The following is a 15424-nucleotide window of genomic DNA, read 5'->3' on the forward strand; positions in this document are numbered from 1 at the left end:
CTACAATATGTTGTGCCAGATGGCACCTACGGTGGGGATCCTTGGATAACTTAACTACATATTAATTTGGGTGTTCTTAACATGATGTTTGAGAACCACTGGTTTAAACAACATTTAGAAAATAAGCCCAAAATAAGCAACTACACTTAAGAAACAAGCCCAAAAAACGCAACCCCCGCATCTATATTTACAAGCGACTTTACAGAAAAACAAGCCCAAAGTCGCTTAAAATAAGCGGACATGGCAACACTGATTTTCATCCAGACGTTCTCCTGCCCAATAGGCGGCAGTAATGGTCGCGAGATTTCACGACCAGACAACCCCACCGCCGCAAAGCTGCCAATGCTGTCGTAAAAAACGAGCTGTGTTTACAATGTTGCCAAAGAAGTGAATTGAATCCTTACATTTGGCATTAATATATAGATTATGTCGTCGCAGCGTTCACTATTATAAATGCATGAAAATGGTGCTGGCCTCATTTTGAGTGAGTCACATTTTAGGTGTTTTTGGGACCCTGAAAATGAGTTGATCTCCACCAAAACAAGCGTGCAAAATGGCAACATATAACACCGAAGGTAAGGAGTCACTCTAACTAACGTTATCAATTTAACTATGAATTAAACTGGTCGACATTTCAATAGAACTATAATAGTTATGACAATCAACATGTGCCCAACAACAAGTCAAATCAGTTGACATTTAATGTATGTGCATAGCAGTGTTGAAAAGTAACTAAGTACATGTATCTACTGTACTTAAGTACAATTTTGAGGTATTTGAACTTTACTTGAGTATTTCCAATTTCCAATACTTTTACTTCTACTCCACTACATATCAGAGGCAAATATTGTACTTTTACTCCACTACAATTATTTGAAGAATTTGGTTACTAGCTACTTTTTAGATTATTATTACAAAACATACAGTAACCACTTCAGCCCTATTTTTTTACATTTTGGCTAGCATTGTGAGCTTGTAGATCTGCTATTTTTAAATATTTGTATACATTTGAAAACTTCAAATGGGACATTTTGCATAATGACTACTTTTACTTTTGGTACTTTAAGTACATTTTGATGCCTATAAGTGCATTTTGAATTCTGGACTTTTACTTGTAACAGAGTATTTCTACATTGCAGTATTGATACTTTTACTTAAGTAAAACATGTTGAGTACTTTTTCCACCACTGGGCCATAGCAACTTGTTTAATGACATGTATTTTTCATGCCCTCCCTCTGTTCCACTATCATTCGCAGCAGTACATTCTGTTGTGGTGGAGGTTAGCCCAGACATCCACATCTGTGGTTTCTGCAAGCAACAGTACAATAATTTTGAGGTCTTTCTTGCCCACAAGCAAAATGACTGCCCCATATCCACCCCTGACATATCAGCCACCACTGTGACACCTACTCTTACAGGTAAAGTATGGAATCTGTTTGCAAACCGTAGACCTGATCCTATCATTTAACTCTTGACAATAGTCACACATACTGTATACACACAGGCACACACATGCTCGCACATGCACAACAGGTTGCTGTTGGTTTCATGAACAGCAGCATGACAGTTGTACATACCTCACTTTGTAGTCCTCTATGTGTTTCTATCCGTTCTTCTCCTCTCACACAGAGAGAGCAGTGTTTGAACCTGACAGATTTCTCTCAGCTCTGTAATCTCCCCTGAACAAATCTGAACAAACCCACTATGTAGAACAAATCTGTTAGTTTTCCAATAACCCGCTTTTCTTTTTATGGATGTGCTTGCAGTCAAACACCTGCTGTTCTTTCTGATCAGATTCCAGCGCAGAGTTTGTTTTTGAGGAAACCTATCAGACCTGTGTCATGAGAGGTGTCAAAAAGATCTTGACCAAAGCACAGAAGACACCTTCTAAAAAATTAAAACCAGCGCTCAGTTCAAAGAGGCACAGCTGCTGTTTCTCAGGTGAGTTGCTGAAGCGTTCCTTCAAACCAGCTGCCACACTGTAGGCCTACTTATAAATACTTTAAAATATATAAATGTTGGCCTATGCTCTAAGTTGATTCACGTACATACATACCATATCTCCTCTGCTCCAGGTTGCACTTTTAAGACGCAGTATGGCCAAAAAGACATGGAGCGGCATCTCAAGACTCATACGGGTATGTCGATGACAGCTGAGTGTTTTTACGCCGTGGCCCCTCGGAGGCAAGCCATCTAGAAGAGGGTCTGTTTGTCTGGGGTTAATTTACCTCCCTAACTTCTGGACCGATCAGCGATTTGGGAATGCACGCTGCCAGTAGGCCAAGTTATTGGTTTTCACATTTGATTTTAGATTTTTTACTTATCAGAACTGTAATTTTATATTGGAGTTCAGATTGGTCTGGAACTGCCCAAATATGTAGGTAACTGACTTCATCATGATGTCTGAGATTTACATAGAAGCCACACCATTATTAAACCCTGTCTTTTTCTCTTGTCTTTTATAATAATAATGATAATATTTGTATAGCTCTTTTCAAAAACAAGTTTACAAATGTCTCGGCATGTTTTGTCTTAACGCTTGATCGGGTAGAATATTGTCGCCGTCGGGTGGAAACCTTGTATGTACAAAAGCTTTTTTATGTTTAATAAGTAGGTCGGGAGAGGCTTATTGTCGGTATCAGCCGATAACGCGGGAGTCTGTCCCCGTTACAATATGCTAGACCCCTGGGAGATGGATTGCTGAGGTGGAGCGCCACACCTACCATCAGCTCCCAGTACTTACCGCACGACTTGCCGCACCCAATTCGTGTTACTCATAAGCTGAGTTGGCGGTGCTCGGGACTGTGGTCTAAAGGCGAGAGCTCTACCGTCTACAAGCCCGCAACGCATCGCAACTCTTTGTGACCTTGTAGATCGGCTGTTTTCACTACGTTTGTGTGACACTCTTGATGGAGATGCAATGTTTCTGCCCTACAACAACAATATGTTCTTCCCCAACAGGACTTCAGTCATTTCTAATGAGAGATTCATTCAGCCATCACTTCACTGTTGAAGATGCATGGCATTGACATGCATGTTTTGTATTTATAGGTTGATGGGCTCTTGCATGAACTAAACCAAAAGCTTTTGTAGTGACTGTAACATTACTGAATTATCTTTGTAAAAATAAATATTATTTTGAAATACTGTTGCATGCTTTCTGTAGTTTGAATCACAGGCAAACGGTACCGACGTCCTGACATCAAAACCACAGCTGCTGGATCACAGAAGTTTTTTTCCCCCATTCAAAGTCCAATAGACGTTTTAAAAAAACACGTAATATATAATATCTCAGGAATGTTTTTGACAGCGCATAACGTGCTTTAGGGGGGACAGTGAAGCACATCTTTTCTTAATGTAGTTTTCTACATTAAGAAATTTCGGCAGTGAACTTCCAGGTTCGCTGCCAAAATGATACTGAGCCGCCTCCCTTGACAGAATGCCCAGATTATTTTTGTTACCTTTTTGTTACTTTTTCTTATATTGCGTGCAAAAAAACAAAGTCTGATTTTGAAAGGGAAAAACACTTGAGTGATGCAGAGGGTGTTGGTTTTTATGTCAGATTTTAGTACTCTATTGTGTCAAAGAGTAAGACCTGAAATCGTTGATTTCAGGTCATTGATGTACATCTGTGTTTTGCCACCTGTGTTTCGTGTCTTCAGGTGAGAAGCCATTTGAGTGTGAACTGTGCCACAAGCGCTTCAGCCGGCGAGACAAGCTCAACATGCACAGCCGCTCACACACTGGAGAGAAACCGCACAAGTGTAAATACTGTCCCTACGCGGCAGCAGACAGCAGCAGTCTGAAGAAGCATCTCCGCATCCACTATGACGAGCGGCCCTTCAAATGCCAGATCTGCCCTTATGCCAGCCGCAACTCTAGCCAGCTTACCGTTCACCTCCGCTCACACACTGGTGGGTTCTTAACACATTCACTGCCAGGTATTCATTCATTCATTCATCCACCACTGCCAGCGTTTTTACCTTATTTTGACGATCCACAGAGACCCACGGAAGCCACTATGTGGACACGGATGTAAACAAAAGCTGTCTGGGGGTAGGGGGAGGGTCTCTTCTATCCACCGGAGCAAAAACTTGATCGTCCGTTTTGTTGTTATCGGCAGTTGAATATGGCTCGTTTTCATCAAAAAAATAAGACATCCGACCTAGATGTGTTCTTCTAAATCTCATAACATAGGAGTGGATGGAGTGACTTTTTATGGGATGACGTCATTTCTGGTTCTAGCCGTCTCTCCCAGTCAAGGGATCATTCATAGGTTGGCAAAGGGCGCGCTCTAGCGTAATCACTGAAAACATGATTTTTTTTAAATTGACGTAGATCTGTGTCAATGTCAGTCAAGTGTTGGATTTTAAATTAAGTAGATCTGCGCCGATGTATATCTGCGCCCCAAACTCTCCTGCTAAGAGTTTGGGGTGTCCGGGTTTTGCAGAGTTGAAGTTCCTGGCTCCTGCCCACCTCTGTGGACACTGGGGTTCGAATCATCCATGGTGCCTCTTGCTTGACACAATTGGCCCTGTTCACGGGTGGGAAGCCAATAGCCAGGGTGTTCTGTCACTGGACTGGGGACTCCTACAGGTTGATCAGGCACCTGTTCAGCAGGGAACGGAACTGGGAGGCATAGCGTGTTCCTAAGCATGCATTATACCATCCCAGTGAAAGTCCTCATTGTCATGTGAAAGTAAGCACCGGGTGACATTGGGGTAAATTACTAAATTAGGAGAGAAAAAAGGTTAATACAAAAAAACACTTTCTAAGAGTTCAGATGTCTGTTGGTTGATATTCAAATATACTGTGTGTGTCAAATATACTGTGTGTGTGTGTGTGTGTGTGTGTGTGTGTGTGTGAAAATAATTGTGTTATTTATTTGACAATTCTCCAGGGGATGCACCCTTCCAGTGCCATCAGTGTGACGCAAAGTTCAAGATCAACTCAGACCTGAAGAGGCACGTTCGGATTCACTCCGGCGAGAAGCCATACAAGTGTGACTTCTGTGATTACCGCTGTGCCATGAAAGGTAACCTGAAATCCCACATCCAAATCAAACACGGCACTGACAACTCCTTCCGCTGCCCCGACTGTGATTTCCAGTGTGCCAACAAAACCGCCCTGCGGCACCACTCGCGAGAACACCAACCCACTCAGCCTATTCAGTGCTCCAAGTGTACTTACTCCTGCTCCAGCAAAGGGGCGCTCAAAGTCCACGAGAGGATCCATTCAGAGGAGCGTCCATTCCGGTGTGAGTTCTGTAACTTTGCCTCCAAGCAGCGTAGTAACCTTGTCATCCACAAGAAGAAGTGCCACTCAGATAAGCCAGAGAAAGGCGGCGGTGGTGGTAATAGTGGAAGAGGGGGGTTAAAAGCTGGGGGAGGGGATTCCCCCAAGCCCCTAGGCTCACGGTACCGGGCCAAGCTGGATGCAGCGCGGGCCTTCCGCTGTAACTTGTGTGACGCCTCCTTTGTCAGGGAGGATTCCCTGCGCAGCCACCGCAAGCAACACAGGGACAGCCTGATTACACTGCAGCCACAAGTCTGCAGTGTATTCACCACCAGGTCCACTAACATTGACTTGGGTCCCACCATGCCCTCGCAGGACAACACCCAGCTTCAAGACCCTGTCACAGCTGACCCTATTATTTCCACTTATGGCAATGCAGATCTCAAGATCATCGTCGCCCACCCTCTGGGCCAGGAGAGCTCCTTAATGCAGCCTAGCGCAGACAGCCAGCAAAATAAGCCTAACGTGGTACTGCTAACCCCTGACAGCCAGGACATGGTTGTGAACTCCATGATGCAGCAGGTCAACTTGCTAGCGCCCATGCCGCACCTGGGCTCCTCCCAAGCAACAGAAGGCACCCTGGAGCCACAGGCGGTCCTCCTGACACAGCTTGGCCCCGACGACAACAGCAGCCCGCTTCACCGGGCCCTGCTGCAGACTACCATCACCTCACATGGCTCCAGTGGTGGCACACAGACCTTCATAACCACCTGCTCAGACCTAGAGGGACTCAACGCCTTGATCCAGGAGGGTGGGACCGAGGTCACCGTGGTAACGGAAGGCAACGCCACCTTGACGGCCATGGCTGTAGCTCCCGCAGCGTGCGGTTCATCAGAGGATATGTCCAAACACACCGTTTCAGCTGTGCACAAAGTGAGCGCCTTGCCCTGTGGTGATGGTGGCTTGCTGGTGCCAAACATCAGCATGGGCAGCCACGGTGTGGTCATTCACAGCCTTCCACTGATAGTGTCCGCCCAACCACAGCAAAGTGCACTAGAACAGCTCTCCCCTCAAACCCTCTACTCAGAATAGCATGCCCATAGAAGGCATCCCACAAAGAATCGGGGTAGGGGGTGTAATAAGCTATATTAGCATATACATTAGTTGCATCATAAGCTATTTTCATGAGGTAATTTCATGAGGCCTTCGAGTATGAACGCCAAGGCCTAGACATTGACTGCGCGAGCTATTAACAAATGTAATAACTGCTTCAGAAACCCACTCATCATCCACCACAATGACAACGCTCTTGTCGTTACTGTGGAGAACATGATTCTGTTTTAATAATGAATGGAGATGGTAGCTCCGTAATCCAAGACAGAATGTTCATGTTTTTCATTCCCTTAAACTATGGAATTCAAATAAACATGTAGGCCAATCAGGAAGTGGACGCGATGCAACGCCTTGTGAGCTTGTAGATGGGCTATTTTCACTATTTTATATGCTGGACATAGATTTTTAATTTTGCTTTTTTTAAGTTGTAATTTTGGGTTCTCGTCCTGGAGGCATCAAATTGAAATATGATTTTTTTTAAAAACAACAGCGTAATTTCTGCTTCTGTGAGAATAACGTACGGTCAACACTTAAGTCGAAAATATGTTATATTATAATATGTTATACACACTACACAGCACTTTGACGCAGAAGCATAAATTAGGTTTTAGGTGAAAACAAAAGTGGTGTTGAATGCATCAATAAATAAAACAATTGCTTGTTTCTCAAATTCAATCTATGTAATGAAGTTCTCCAATTTGTCCAGAGGGTGGCAGCAGAGCATTCGGAGGCAATACAATTTCCCTTTGTATTTGGTGTTTCAGGCTTCAGATAATGTTGTGATTAAATTGTTTGAAGTTTGTGTTTCCCACTGCAGTTACTCTTGGCCATTTTGAAACTTGGACACAGATGCCATTAGCAGAAGGCATTAGAGTTCATATAATGGTCTTTGGTTTCTAAAAGCTTCACTCAGCACCTAGTAGACTTGCATAGACTGCCCGTTGATATTGCTGGTGAGCTATTCTGACTATTTCTAAAGCCAAGACTTGTGCTTTTAGTTTTGTAAAGAAAGTAAAGGTTGCACCTGAATAAGTACAAACAAAGCAAAGAAATAATTTGAAACCAATAGATGACATGTAAAACTATGATATTAAAAACCTTTCTGTACTAGAGCTCTGCCAATCAGAGTGGAGGAAAGGGAATCAGCCCACTATATGATAGCATTATACTCTGATTCTGGATTGGACATTTAAGAGTAATGATCAAATGTGATATTAGATGGCACTGTCAGCAACTTGAGGTGGAGCGTATTCCAGTAATGATGATAATGACATGGGAATTGAGAAATCTCATTTTGGTCAGCTTGTGGGCTCTTTTATGCGCTTACTCTGTATTCCTGATTGTCAATGTCTTATGAAATTCCATTTTGCATGAGCGTTATGTGTACGGTGACCAGATGTCCCAGGTTTTTTTTATGATAAAAAATACCTGAAAATGGCACATCTACAAGCTCAGGACGCATCATACCACAACAAGTGAGCTTGTAGATCATCTATTTCCACTACTTTTTAAACTGGAACTTAAGTAGTTTATATGGCCCAGTTCCTGTTTTGGGTGTTTGAAAATATGGTCACCTAGTTATGTGGGAAAAGCAATAGCTGCTCTCTGATGCATCTCTTTGATCTATTATCTCACAGACTTCCAGGCACTAATTCCAAGCACCCTTGAGGAGGTAGGTTAGCCCCCCCCCCCCCCCCCCCCACCTCTCTCTCACATTCTGCATGAGACATCATAGCTGGGTTAAGTGCTTTCTCTACAGGCTACAACAAAAACGTGCTCCTTCCTGAAGCTTTGCTCAGAGGGTGGCTTTGAACGGTTCGATGGTGTTATACTTGCATCATTGTGATAAATTCATCATAAATTGGATTGATGGGTTTTGAGTGTCAAATTTAATGTTGGGTGTGACATGTTAACATATGTTAAATGCATGCATGGTAGGGGGGTTTAGGTATATTTAGGAAAGAAAAGCTGACCCACTCCATAAAATCCTAGAGTTCTGTTTTCAATAAAGGTGTTGAGGTCCAAGGGCTTTGTCAGATAGGTAACAGGAATTTTAAATGGATCTCTTGATACTGTATGGCACTACTCAGTTCCTTCCTTCCTGTGTTTGGGATGTCAGCCTTTGAATGGGGTCATAAATGTCTCCCCAAAAAGCAATTTCCACTCACAGCTGCTTAAAGAAATCGTATTTTGTGATGCTTTCCTTCTGGTTATAAACAGATCCAGAGAGGTCCAGGTGATGGGGGGAGAATGACCAGCACTATCGACTACATATGAACATTAGTAACATAAGGTAAATACTCTTGATAGTGTGAAAAGTCAATAAACTTTAAGGGCTATAGTTTGTTTTATAGTTAATTTAACTCTTCTCAGAGATAAAGAAAGATTTATACAGCCTGGAGAGCAATGCCAAGCTGCTTTTAGAAACCTTTCTTCACCTTCATAACGGTTTCCCACTTGCAATCTATCGCATTGTCCCTTGTTTTGTGTTGGATTATTGCAGTAATACATTTTCACCTTCGCTTTGTTTGCACACAACATGCTCTCCCACCCTGAATGCCTTAATTAAATTAACTGGTTGGCCCAGAATTGACATGTACTTGTTTTCCAATGAGAGCATCTTTTGGCACTCTCTGGCACTATTGACATTTAAAGTGATTTTTCATTCCTTATGACACTAAGGTATTTTCTTATTGTTCCTATTCAATTGTTTTTTGTCTGTGTGATAGAAATTCAGAAGATAAGGTTCCTTTGATGGCCAAGCAGATTTAAAGACTAAATTAATTTGCTCAATGTGTTTGAATGAGGTTATGTTATTGCAGAGCCTAACAGTGAATTCCACATTGATTAAAATTTAACATGTTGTGATGTGGCCTATTAGGTTTACTGATCTGAGTGATCGCCTGTTTGATTCTATAGAATTCTTGCTAATCAATCAAGTTAAACCTTTTTTTCAACTAGCCATTTTGTCCTGAAAGTATTGCCTCCTAGATTTGGCATTTGAGTGTTTAGGGTGTTGTTTTTGGTCTTTTTGTCTATCTTGGGTTGTCAGGAAGCATTACCCTGACAGGGTCTTTTGTTGTTGTTTCTTTAAGATTGAAAGCAGTGGTTTAAAAGCAGTCCTCAGGGGGCAGAAAAATAAGTATAATTTTGAGCCAATGGGGATGGCCACAGTGAGCTGGCCAAAGCCTATAAAAGTCCTTTAATGGTCAAAGGAATGCTACAGTATCTCCAGTAGTCCTTTGAAACAAACACAGAAGTAGTGGCATTATTACAACGTCCTTTATAACGATGTGGGCTCCACTGTTTGGAAATGAGCGCCCAGTGTGATCTTGTGAATGCAAATAACCAGCTATCAGCTTTTGTGATTCAGTAACAAAGACATTTTGCCATTGTTTTATTGTCTTGTTTCTGTGCCACTACCCATAAACAAATGAATGTTTGCATGTTTTGACCATGCACACACATGGTGCCATGGATTGAAGGCGGAACAATTACTCAATTGTTTGCCGATAATCCCATTTTTGGGAGATATAGTTTGCGTTTGCAGTACGAGCTGAGAGTTGGGTTAAAATATTTGGCTAAATATTTGCTTTGTCTGTGATCCATCCTCAAGCTCTACAGAGACGTTTTTTGTTTATTGTATGCATGGTTTTGTGACAACCTCTGATTATTTTCACGTCTGCACGTTGCTTTGTATCTTCTCGGTCCACATTGTGGAGGGATGTTTGAAGGGACAGGACAGTCACAGGTTTCTGTGATTTGTTTTCAAAGCGAGCTTGTGATTTCCAAAAAAATAATATCTGGTAATAACTTAACAAACTTTTGTTCTTGTTAATTATCTGGTTTACTTTTAGGAGCACACCATTTTTATTATGGGTAAATCGTTTTACCCATTCTTTTATTTTATTACATTTTTCACATAATTGCTTTTCAGATATGTTGAGCATCTGCAGTGTATCATGACATTTACCCCGATTATATCGATTGCATATAGTAAAGTAAGCCTTTTTAAAAATTTGGAAATTCCGTTGGTTTCAACAGATGGCCATGAGCAAGCAAAATATTTTCTTTGTTCACTCATGCCTTATCCTAAGAAAACAAACATGATGGAAATCTGATCTTTACACATAGGGTCATTGTCTGTGTGTGTGTGTGTGTGTGTGTGTGTGTGCGTGTGTGCACATTAGTTTTGTGGGTGTTTACCATACCTGCTTTAAATCTAGCTTAATGTAAATTCATACATACCAAATGTAAACTTGCACAATCAAGGGAAGAGCCAGGGTGGATTTTGGGTAATTAGCAATGTGAGTGCAGTCTTTTCAAGTGAACACTCAACAGAACAGACCTACGTCAGTGTCTTTTATTGTGCATATTTTACTGAGCACATTAGTGGCTTACAAGAAGAATCTTTTGTTCTCCAGTTTGAAAACAACAAAAACACTTTTGTACCACCTGCTGGCATGGATACCAATGGGCCAATCTTTTCTTCATGTATACAATCAGTTTCGTTCACACGGACACAGTTGAAGAAATACTCTTTCTTGCTGAAATGATTCAGAATTATTATTGTTTAATCTTCATTATGTACAGTGGTGTGGTTTTGTAAGAATAAAATGCATAATAATTAGATCAAACAACACATGTTACATAATTTCAGTGCCTGTCTCCCTCTTGATTCCAGTTCTCCATCTTAGCTGAGGTTGTAGGTAACCAGTCTTCACAGACGCAAGGCGGATTGTTGTTTTCATTTTGAGATGGTATGGTGTTTCTCAGGAAACGCCATACCAAATGAGATGGCGATGAGCGCAATGTGAAAACAAGATTGTGGTTTTGTATGTTACTATTAAAATAACATCATTCCGACAGCATAATTTCCTAGGATTCCTTAGATCAGGTTATCCCGGGCCTTTGTCACAGTCATGTCCACCCAACGCTGTGGATTTAAGTCATAGCCTGTCCGTAGTTTGCTGTTTGTTTGACCCTATAAGGGCATGAACCCGGGCTGATCCTTCATCTGAGGACAAAGCTTATGTTTGCCGTGACATCATAAATGCCTGTGAAGAGAAAACAATGGCCGATGAATTCTGTTGGAGAGTCGGGCACAGTGCACAACAGCCACGGAGAGACATGGCCCAAAACTTCCAGTGTCATGGAAAGTTTGAGACAAGAACCCACACCTTGACCAAACACAGTGAGCTCCCAAAATAAAGGGCCCTCTACCTTGGCCTTAAAAGCCCTATTTATACTTTGCCGTACGGTGGTGTCATGTGCCAAAAATAGCTGACGGAGTATAGATAAGCATAAGCACCTGTGATCTTTGGGTTATAAGAGTGAGTGTTTATTATGTAAGCTCTGCAAGCTTTTAGAGACAGAGACAGGGGTTTGCTCAATTGGGAAGAAAGTTAAGACACATTGTTTTGTATAGGCTGCCTGGAATGTATTTAGAACTGTGGACATCTGCTTTATTAGCATAATGTCATCCCATCCCTCCCCCAGCTATAATTCTGCTGGTGGTCTGATTATGTTTCATAGTGTTACCAAGATCTGTTAAAAGATTGTGAATCTGTAGTTTTTGCATAATAAGAGCTGGTACTTTCAAGCTGCATGAGTCCGAATTTTTAACAATGATTGAGAAAACGGGAATTAAGTGTGTTTTCAGAGTGTATGTATGACATTTCAATTTGACTGCATAGAGATTAGAGCTAAATGAATGAGTGACCGAAGGGATCCCTCTGTTTTGGTATCCTGCAGGTTATTGGTGTGAATTCCTCAGAAGCATTCTCCTGTCATTAAAGGATGCATCCCACCCATGCACACATACTGGCTCATGGATTACCATTTGCTTTGTTAGGCTAATAACAGTGTGGCTTTTTAAAATCCAGTAGGAGGTATATCTATATCAATGCACGATTACTTAAAGATTAGGTATTTTTCCTATGTGAATGTAATGGAAATTAATCATTGACATGAAAAGATGTCAGATTACATTTGCAAATCAAAATCATAAAGTCAATAAAGTCAAGAGAAGTTTTGCAGACTAATTATTAAAAAATGTATAATTCTCTCAACACATGGCATCACACTTCTTCCTGTTTGCATATCTTCATGGCAGATAATTAATTAGTTCATGAAGCATATATATCATCTATTAAATAGGCCAAGTCAATGTAACCGAACACCATTTGGTGGAATGCACTCAATCATGCCTATTGTTTCTGGCCACATACAGTTCCTCTCTGTTAGATAAGTAAGCACTGACCACAAAGATAACAACAATGCCTTAAGAGCATGGATGAGACAATTAGTGTCAACATCTCGGTTTGTGAGATTCCCACTTAGATTAAGTTCAGTTAGAGGGGTCATTTCAATGAAATGTAGGGAATATTATTGTTTTATTTATTTTGTCAGATTGTTTGCATTGTGTCCACATTCAACTATATGACAGTAAACGTAATTTTGTTACAAAATAGTCATATTTTATTGTACATTAATAGCTAGACTTTTCTCACAATCAAGCCATTGTCTCCAATATCACTTCAGGTTTTTAACACAGTAATCAGACTGTTTGCCAGCATAATTGTAATGAGGTATGCCGATACTATGGGCTGAGTCAAGCAGACGTTTGATTAGCAAAGTTTTTGAATGGGCAGCACAAACATTAAGGGTGGCTGTGAGTCAAAGGACAGAAGAATCCAGTTCATTGGTCCGTTACTTGAGTTGAAAGGAAAGAGAGGAAGTAGGGAGGAAGATTTGTCACCAGCAGATTTCTGTCTTTTGGGAAGGGGGTGGTCTGTACACAGCTCAGGAATGTGAAAATTAACCTCACAAAGACCTGGGGTCGGGTAGGTTTTTTATTATTATTATTGTTCACAAAATCATCAAATGTTAGGAAATAGCACAACTATTACTGATGTGATGAAGAGTAGGAGTATATTTTTATTGATTTCTTCATATTTTAATATATTTATATTTGAAAAGATTAAGTATTGCCCAATCTCAAATAGTGCAAATAAGAATGGGCACACTGACAGCTTTCATAGTATCAAATATAATACTATGTTCTACTACCATTAAATATTAATATACATAATAAATATAATAAAATACCTGACGTCCGACCAATTACCAAATCTAATCCCAGCCCACTCAGAGCTGTGCCATGAATTATTGGTAAGGTCTTTCAGAATCATCTTTATTGTCACATCACAGGTTTACAGGTGTAAATCCTTTTTGTACAAGCTCGGTCGTTTCTGTTGTTTCAAGAGAAAAGAAAAAGAAGAGAGGGGGCCAGAGAAAGATAGAAAAAACAAACAGAGAAACATGTCGAGGATAGGCAAAAAAAAAGTTTTTCTGGGGTGATGGTCCCTGTTGTGCATTGCTATGATTAAGGCTACATGTACACCAACAGTCCAGTAGCATAGCAGAAAATGTTACATTATCCCAGCTCTAGTGATTTAAGTATATCTACATTCCTCCTCACAACTCTTTTGAGGCAATCATCAGTGGTGCTGATGTATCCATCTGCGCCTACGAAGGGGCACTAATCCTTGACAACTGTGCCCCTCTGGCATCATATCTGTTGCACTGCTGGTTGTGTGATACAATGGACTCCCCTCCTTTGTCCTTGAAATTGTTTTAATTAGCCTCTCAGTGGGGGTTGGGTTTCAAACATAAGACTGACTCAATGGGATTGTCAAAATCACAGGAGCATGATCCTACAGGCCTGGAGATGACACACGTGGTGCATACAGACAATGGTCTGTAGTCACAAAATAGTTGATAATAGCATATTTAAGATCAGTGTTTCTTTTTCAATGGAGAGTGGAACCAAAAAACGTGTGGGATACCGTCTAACAAGAAAAAAAATAATCTGCAGGCTTCTGGTATTCAAGCGTTCAAGTGCAAAAATAAGTAGATGATTTTCAAAAAAAAAAATTATATCATTGTTTAAAGAAAGAAAACCCCACTTACATCTGGGTGAAATGCTTAGTTTATAGGCTACTCCTGATTTATACTATGACGGTGTATACATCAAGTGAAATACTGTATATCATAGAGATACTTGCAGTGTATTTGAAATTCCAGCTGTGGTGCATTGGAACCCTCGGTCAGCAGAGAAGGTTAAAGTGGACAATATATAAATAGACAATGAGTCCGAAAAATACTGGTTTTCTCCCCCATCTGTCACCTGCAGTATTGATTGCTAAACCTTTAAACCTGTTGGACTTGCTGGCCCATATTCCTTCACTAAACAAATGCAATTATGTGACACATCTCTTTGCTTAGCATTTCCAGTTCAACTTCAAATCCTATGAGCAAAGCAATAGTTAGACCACACTGAAAGAGTGAACTGTGTGTGTGTGTGTGTGTGTGTGTGTGTGTGTGTGTGTGTGTGTGTGCACAAGTGTGTATTGGACCATGCATGTGTAATAGTAGATAAGCCATAGATGCTTGTGTCTCCAAAACTTCTGGTATGGACCACTTGGACCTCCCAGCAGCCAGCAAGAGGTGACAAGTAGCCAAGCCGTTATGTGATCCAAGAGATCATGTGACTACTAAAATGCCACTATAATCCAATATCCATGTCTGTTTTCTAGGTCCCATTCCAGAACTCCATTTAGGGAATCCCTGTGGTATGCAACCCAAAGTCAGTGATCCTGCTTTACTGAATGGTGCTAGGTCTTTATCATGTGAAGAACATGCTGCGTTTTTTTTAACCTTGTTTTTATTAATTTTTTTCACCCTGGCGTACAGGTCTCAGTTGATCACCGATTTCAAAATTTCAAAAAAAAATTAAAAAAATAGCTAATCTACAAGCTCACAACACGTAGTGATGCTGCACCGTGAACTTGTAGATTGGCTATTTTAGCTGTTTGTGGTATGGTTAAGTATATAGGGCTTAAGTGGTTAACTAACTAGCCCATAGATAGCTGTGCGGATATGCAGTGAAGACAAAAATAAACTTAGTTTGGCCTTTTATGTAGATACCCCTGCCCCCTTCCAAATTCACCTCTCCCAAGTCAAATACACCCATCCCCCTCCTCTCCTCACCCGGCCCTATGGGAGGAGGGG

General features: G+C 41.1%; 1 protein-coding gene across 1 annotated transcript; it reads left to right on the forward strand.

Annotated features, from left to right (window-relative positions):
* Positions 1 to 361: 361 nt before the first annotated feature.
* zfp64 (zinc finger protein 64 homolog (mouse)) lies at positions 362 to 7024 on the forward strand. The gene is made up of 6 exons (XM_080444157.1): positions 362 to 575; positions 1258 to 1419; positions 1796 to 1942; positions 2077 to 2139; positions 3664 to 3942; positions 4902 to 7024. The coding sequence occupies exons 1-6, from the start codon at positions 554 to 556 to the stop codon at positions 6326 to 6328; spliced, it is 2100 nt and encodes a 699-aa protein (XP_080300283.1). The 5' UTR covers positions 362 to 553; the 3' UTR covers positions 6329 to 7024.
* Positions 7025 to 15424: the final 8400 nt, after the last annotated feature.

This window comes from Gymnoscopelus braueri, assembly GCF_963280865.1.
Source record: "Gymnoscopelus braueri genome assembly, chromosome: 12".
In the NCBI taxonomy this organism is placed as follows: Eukaryota; Metazoa; Chordata; class Actinopteri; order Myctophiformes; family Myctophidae; genus Gymnoscopelus; species Gymnoscopelus braueri.

Excerpts from the sequence above, each read along its gene's own strand:
- zfp64 (XM_080444157.1), top strand. The coding sequence starts at position 554 with ATGGCAACATATAACACCGAAG. Across the intron at positions 1,420-1,795 it reads TGTGACACCTACTCTTACAG|ATTCCAGCGCAGAGTTTGTT; the intron begins GTAAAGTATGGA and ends CTTTCTGATCAG. Across the intron at positions 2,140-3,663 it reads GCATCTCAAGACTCATACGG|GTGAGAAGCCATTTGAGTGT; the intron begins GTATGTCGATGA and ends TCGTGTCTTCAG.